This window comes from Blennius ocellaris (assembly GCF_963422515.1).
Source record: "Blennius ocellaris genome assembly, contig: SCAFFOLD_165, whole genome shotgun sequence".
Lineage (NCBI taxonomy): Eukaryota > Metazoa > Chordata > Actinopteri > Blenniiformes > Blenniidae > Blennius > Blennius ocellaris.
Window position 1 is genome coordinate 75175 of NW_027661900.1, and position 7390 is coordinate 82564.

The 7390-nt window shown below is 53.5% G+C and overlaps 1 protein-coding gene across 1 annotated transcript in view; it reads left to right on the forward strand.

The window, feature by feature from the left end:
* Positions 1-6956, forward strand: part of LOC308148655 (histone-lysine N-methyltransferase 2C-like) — a gene marked incomplete at its 3' end in the record, with an annotated part of 40122 nt that extends 33166 nt beyond the window's left edge. The window contains 13 exon segments of the mRNA XM_080522152.1: positions 1-740; positions 1242-1349; positions 2440-2928; positions 3028-3255; positions 3343-3510; positions 3595-3756; positions 5840-5963; positions 6052-6146; positions 6148-6176; positions 6253-6413; positions 6494-6597; positions 6725-6829; positions 6923-6956. The exon segment at positions 1-740 is cut by the window's left edge and continues 292 nt beyond it. Of these exon segments, the coding sequence (XP_080378278.1) occupies positions 1-740; positions 1242-1349; positions 2440-2928; positions 3028-3255; positions 3343-3510; positions 3595-3756; positions 5840-5963; positions 6052-6146; positions 6148-6176; positions 6253-6413; positions 6494-6597; positions 6725-6829; positions 6923-6956 (2547 nt within the window).
* Between the last annotated feature and the right edge of the window lie 434 nt (positions 6957-7390).

Below are 7390 nucleotides of genomic sequence, written 5' to 3' on the forward strand. Positions count from 1 at the left end.
CTCATCTGACTCAGCCTGTCCTAGCCCCACCCACACGTCTGACTCAGCCTCTTCTAGCCCCGCCCACACGTCTTACTCAGCCTCTTCTAGCCCCACCCACTCATCTGACTCAGCCTCTCCTAGCCCCGCCCACTCATCTGACTCAGCCTGTCCTAGCCCCGCCCACTCATCTGACTCAGCCTGTCCTAGCCCCGCCCACTCATCTGACTCAGCCTCTCCGAACCCCACCCACTCATCTGACTCAGCCTCTCCTAGCCCCGCCCACTCATCTGACTCAGCCTCTCCGAACCCCGCCCACTCATCAGACACATCTCGCGCCACAAAGTCCTGAAACCTGCCTGACCACGCCCACACACCTGGCCCCACCCAGTCCTCAGGCCAGTCTGGCCACGCCCACTCACCTGGCCCCGCCCAGTCCTCAGTCCAGTCTGGCCACGCCCACTCACCTGGCCCCGCCCAGTCCTCAGGCCAGTCTGGCCACGCCCATTCACCTGGCCCCACCCAGTCCTCAGGCCAATATGGCCACGCCCACTCACATGGCCACGCCCAGTCCACAGGCCACGCCCACTCACATGGCCCCACCCAGTCCTCAGACCTGTTTGGCCACGCCCACCAGGGAGCCCCACCCCGGCCGCCCTGTGCCAGTTTGGGCCCCGGGTATGATGGGACAGAGGGCCCCCCCCACCCACACCTCCACCCCCCCCAGAGGGGCCACAGAGGGGACCGCCTCCAAACCTCAGGTAACCTGGTCCTACACACACACACCTAAAACCAACACCAAACCAAAACTAGCATCTTCCTCCTCTAATCCAGATTATAGAGCATCTTCCTCCTCTAATCCAGACTATAGAGCATCTTCCTCCTCTAATCCAGATTATAGAGCATCTTCCTCCTCTAATCCAGACTATAGAGCATCTTCCTCCTCTAATCCAGACTATAGAGCATCTTCCTCCTCTAACACCAGACTATAGAGCATCTTCCTCCTCTAATCCAGACTATAGAGCATCTTCCTCCTCTAATCCAGACTATAGAGCATCTTCCTCCTCTAACACCAGACTATAGAGCATCTTCCTCCTCTAATCCAGACTATAGAGCATCTTCCTCCTCTAACACCAGACTAGAGAGCATCTTCCTCCTCTAATCCAGACTATAGAGCATCTTCCTCCTCTAACACCAGACTATAGAGCATCTTCCTCCTCTAATCCAGACTATAGAGCATCTTCCTCCTCTAATCTCTCCAGGTGAAGTTCGACGACACCAACCCGTTCAGCGAGGGCTTCCAGGAGAGAGAGCGCAGAGAGCGTCTGAGAGAGCAGCAGGAGAAGCAGAGAGTGCAGCTCATGCAGGAGGTAGAACATAGAGCTACTGTAGTAGAACCACATTGTACACATAGAACTGCTTCCTGTTCTCACCTTCTACTGACCTCAGGTCTGTAGAGGAACTAGCATTCCACTATTCTGTTACTTTACTCTACTGTACTTCACTGTACTGTACTGTACTTCACTGTACTGTACTGTACTTCACTGTACTGTACTTTACTGTACTGTACTGTACTTCACTGTACTGTACTTCACTGTACTGTACTGTACTTCACTGTACTGTACTGTACTTCACTGTACTGTACTGTACTTCACTGTACTGTACTGTACTTTACTGTACTGTACTTTATTGTACTGTACTTCACTGTACTGTACTTCACTGTACTGTACTGTACTGTACTTCACTGTACTGTACTGTACTTCACTGTACTGTACTTCACTGTACTGTACTGTACTGTACTGTACTTCACTGTACTGTACTGTACTGTACTGTACTGTACTTCACTGTACTGTACTTCACTGTACTTTACTTTACTGTACTGTACTTTATTGTACTGTACTTCACTGTACTGTACTTCACTGTACTGTACTTCACTGTACTGTACTGTACTGTACTTCACTGTACTGTACTTCACTGTACTGTACTGTACTGTACTGTACTTCACTGTACTGTACTTCACTGTACTGTACTGTACTGTACTTCACTGTACTGTACTGTACTTCACTGTACTGTACTTCACTGTACTGTACTGTACTGTACTTCACTGTACTGTACTGTACTTCACTGTACTGTACTTTACTTTACTGTACTGTACTTTACTTTACTGTACTGTACTTTACTTTACTGTACTGTACTTTACTTTACTGTACTTCACTGTAGAGACCAGATTATTACTGCCTCATATAAAATCTACTAGAATGAGAATAATGAGATTAAAAGCTCTGGTATCAGAATATTATCAGTATCAGCAGATGACCTCATTCTGGTATCACCTAACTGGTAGTCCCAGTGGACTGGTACTGGTACTGGTGCTGGTAGTACCAGTGGGCTGGTACTGGTACTGGTGCTGGTAGTCCCAGTGGACAGGCGGCCCAGTCAGTGTTCCTGTGCCCCCCCCAGGTGGAGCGGCACCGGGCCCTGCAGCAGAAGTTGGACCTGGAGCAACAGGGACTCCTGGGGTCTGGACCTGTGTCCCGGGGGGGACCCAGACCTGGTCCGGTCCCTGGGGGGGACAGTCTGACCCAGATCCCGTTCTTCAGCCCTGAGCTGCCCCACGACTTCCTGCAGGCTCTGCCGGGCCAGGTGGGGGCGCTGCTCCCCCAGCCGGTCCCGCCGGCCCCCCCGGGCCCCGCCCCCTGCGGAGGCCCCGCCCCCTGCGGAGGCCCCGCCTCCCTGCTCCAGCTCTACTCCGACGTCATCCCTGAGGACAAACCCAAGAAGAAGAGGAGCAGGAGGCGGGACGGAGACGATGACATCACGGCTCCGCCCACACGGGGCGGCATGGACCAATCGGAGGCCTCCTGCCTCTTTGGTCTGGCGCCGTCCTCAGAGCTGGAGGGACAGATGTCCTCTGTCCCCACGGCCCGTCCCCTGGTCCTGGAGGTCAAGGTACGCTGGGGAGTAGGTCAACACTACTCTGTTACTGTAGTACTGCAGTACTACAGTGTTACTGCAGTACTGTGTACCTCAGCGCTCCTCTCCCTGCAGGAGGAGCTCGAGGAGGGCGGAGCCTGCGGGGGAGGGGTGGTGAAGGTGGAGGAGGGGGGGTCGTTGTCCCCCCTCCAGGGAGACGACGGGGCAAAGGAGCTGCTGAGACACCTTCTGAAGGACAAGATGTCCCCGCCCACCACGCCGTCGCCCAGCAACCAGGCCCCACCCACTGCCTGCCGCCAGCCGTCAGAGGAGGAGGAGGGGCCAGGTTTCCACGGCAACATGGTGAGGGGGGGGGGGGGGGGGGGGGGGGGTGAGAAGGGGGAGTGTTGGAGGAGGAGCTGCAGTGACGTGACGTGGTTCCTCCTGCAGGGGGCGCCGGACAGGAAGAAGCTGCAGCGCTGCAAGAGGGGGGGCCGGCCGGACTGGGACCGGGCCCCCCCCAAACACAAGAGGAGGAGGAGGGAGGAGGAGGAAGAGGAGGAGGAGGCCCTGCACCCCACACCTTCCAGCACCTCCTCCAACCCCCCCAGCAGACAGGTGGAGGCCCCCCCCCCCCAACTCACAGGTCTCCACCCAGACCCCCCCCCCCCCTCTGTACTGACGGTGTCTGTGCCCTTCCAGCTGTCAGTGCTGCCCCTCATGGAGCCGGTCCTGGGTCTGGACCTGGGCCTGTTCCCCCCCTACGGAAGCTCCTCCCTGGGGGGCGACTCCCGGCTGGGGGGCTCCTTCGGGAGCGGCAGTCTGGAGGGGGTCACCGACTTCTACTCTCACCTCATCTACAAGGTACTGACTGTCTGTGGTTCTACTGTTCTACTGTCTGTGTTCTACTGTTCTACTGTCTGTGGTTCTACTGTCTGTGTTCTACTGTCTGTGGTTCTACTGTCTGTGTTCTACTGTTCTACTGTCTGTGTTCTACTGTTCTACTGTCTGTGGTTCTACTGTTCTACTGTCTGTGTTCTACTGTTCTACTGTCTGTGGTTCTACTGTTCTACTGTCTGTGGTTCTACTGTCTGTGTTCTACTGTTCTACTGTCTGTGGTTCTACTGTTCTACTGTCTGTGTTCTACTGTTCTACTGTCTGTGGTTCTACTGTTCTACTGTCTGTGTTCTACTGTTCTACTGTCTGTGGTTCTACTGTTCTACTGTCTGTGGTTCTACTGTCTGTGTTCTACTGTTCTACTGTCTGTGGTTCTACTGTTCTACTGTCTGTGTTCTACTGTTCTACTGTCTGTGGTTCTACTGTCTGTGTTCTACTGTCTGTGTTCTACTGTTCTACTGTCTGTGGTTCTACTGTCTGTGTTCTACTGTCTGTGTTCTACTGTTCTACTGTCTGTGGTTCTACTGTCTGTGTTCTACTGTTCTACTGTCTGTGGTTCTACTGTTCTACTGTCTGTGTTCTACTGTTCTACTGTCTGTGGTTCTACTGTCTGTGGTTCTACTGTTCTACTGTCTGTGGTTCTACTGTCTGTGGTTCTACTGTTCTACTGTCTGTGGTTCTACTGTCTGTGGTTCTACTGTTCTACTGTCTGTGTTCTACTGTTCTACTGTCTGTGGTTCTACTGTCTGTGTTCTACTGTCTGTGTTCTACTGTTCTACTGTCTGTGGTTCTACTGTCTGTGTTCTACTGTCTGTGTTCTACTGTTCTACTGTCTGTGGTTCTACTGTCTGTGTTCTACTGTTCTACTGTCTGTGGTTCTACTGTCTGTGTTCTACTGTCTGTGTTCTACTGTTCTACTGTCTGTGGTTCTACTGTCTGTGTTCTACTGTTCTACTGTCTGTGGTTCTACTGTTCTACTGTCTGTGTTCTACTGTTCTACTGTCTGTGGTTCTACTGTTCTACTGTCTGTGGTTCTACTGTTCTACTGTCTGTGTTCTACTGTTCTACTGTCTGTGGTTCTACTGTTCTACTGTCTGTGGTTCTACTGTCTGTGTTCTACTGTTCTACTGTCTGTGGTTCTACTGTTCTACTGTCTGTGTTCTACTGTTCTACTGTCTGTGGTTCTACTGTCTGTGTTCTACTGTCTGTGTTCTACTGTTCTACTGTCTGTGGTTCTACTGTCTGTGTTCTACTGTCTGTGTTCTACTGTTCTACTGTCTGTGGTTCTACTGTCTGTGTTCTACTGTTCTACTGTCTGTGGTTCTACTGTCTGTGTTCTACTGTCTGTGTTCTACTGTTCTACTGTCTGTGGTTCTACTGTCTGTGGTTCTACTGTTCTACTGTCTGTGGTTCTACTGTCTGTGGTTCTACTGTTCTACTGTCTGTGGTTCTACTGTCTGTGGTTCTACTGTTCTACTGTCTGTGTTCTACTGTTCTACTGTCTGTGGTTCTACTGTCTGTGTTCTACTGTCTGTGTTCTACTGTTCTACTGTCTGTGGTTCTACTGTCTGTGTTCTACTGTCTGTGTTCTACTGTTCTACTGTCTGTGGTTCTACTGTCTGTGTTCTACTGTCTGTGTTCTACTGTTCTACTGTCTGTGGTTCTACTGTCTGTGTTCTACTGTTCTACTGTCTGTGGTTCTACTGTTCTACTGTCTGTGTTCTACTGTTCTACTGTCTGTGGTTCTACTGTCTGTGTTCTACTGTCTGTGTTCTACTGTTCTACTGTCTGTGGTTCTACTGTCTGTGTTCTACTGTTCTACTGTTCTACTGTCTGTGTTCTACTGTCTGTGTTCTACTGTCTGTGGTTCTACTGTCTGTGTTCTACTGTCTGTGTTCTACTGTCTGTGGTTCTACTGTCTGTGTTCTACTGTCTGTGTTCTACTGTTCTACTGTCTGTGGTTCTACTGTTCTACTGTCTGTGTTCTACTGTGTGGTTCTACTGTGTGGTTCTGCGGTCCCCCCAGCAGTACAGTGACTGTCTCCCTCAGCAGGATAACCTCAGTAACCCCCCCACCCCGCCGGCCTCCCTCCCCCCCACCCCGCCGCCGGTCGCCAGGCAGAAGCTGCTGAACGGCTTCGCCGACGAGCTGAAGGAGGAGAACCACGACCACGGTAAGACCAGGACCTGAACCGCCCCCCACCGCCACCCCCCCCCCACCCCCCCCCCGGCCCCAGAGCATCACATCTGTTTCTCCCACAGAGAAAGAAGTGGCGGCGCTGAAGCACAAAGGGGAGGAGCTTCTGGCCCTAAGCCACGCCTCCAAGACTGTGGACGTCCCCGCCTCCCTGCCGACCCCCGCCCCACAACAACCAGGAGGAGCTCAGGTAAGCCCCGCCCACCCAGCCCCAGGCGCCGCTGCCAGTGTCCCAGTGTGACCGGGGTTTGGCTCCGCCCCCTCAGGGTGCAGGACAGCCTGGACAGCTTCGTCCCGTCCTCGTCCCCCGAGAGCCTGGCGGACGCCGAGGTCAGCAGGTACCCCGACCTGTCCTCCGTCAAGCTGGAGACGCCGTCGCCGTGTCCCTCGCCCACATTCCCCCTCACGCCCTCCGCCTGGGGCAAAGGTCAGTCAGCGGGTCACCCCCCCTCCCCCCCACCCACCCACCCCCCCACCTAAACGTCTCTCTCTCTCTCTCTCCTGCAGTCAAGCAGGAAGTGAAGGCGGAGCCGAGCTTTCAGGCTCCGCCCTCCTGTTCCTCCACTGACCTGGTTACCATAGCGATCACCCTGAACCCCGTGGCCTCTCAGGTAGGACCTCCTCCGACTTCACAGTACTCCAGTACTTGTTTTCTTTATACTCCAGTACTTTGTGTGTTTGGAGCTGGACGGTCGGCGTCAGTAGCTCCGCCCCCTGATGACATCACTTCTGTTCCAGAACGTTCCAGGCGTCATGGCGGCCATAGCTCAGCTCCTGAGAGTCTCCGTGCTCCCAGAATACCAGCTGAGCCCGGGGGGCCCGCTCAGTGCCATGGTGAACCAGGTGGGGGCAGTATGGGGGGGGTCGAGTGGGGGGGGGGGGGGGTGTCGGGTGGGGTGGGGGTATTTTGGTCTAACTTTGTTTTTGTCTTCACAGAATCCTGCCAGCTGCAGAGTCCAGAGACCAGGAGGTCTGTACACACACACACACACACACACACACACACACACACACACACACACACACACACACACACACACACACACACTAAGACACATACACACACACACACACACACACACTAAGACACACACACACACACACACACACACACACTAAGACACATACACACACACACACACACACTAAGACACACACACACACACACTAAGACACACACACACACACACTAAGACACATACACACACACACACTAAGACACACACACACACACACACTAAGACACACACACACACACACACACACACACACACACACACACACACACACACTAAGACACACACACACACACACACACTAAGACACACACACACACACACACACACTAAGACACACACACACACACACACACACACACACACACACACACACACACACTAAGAC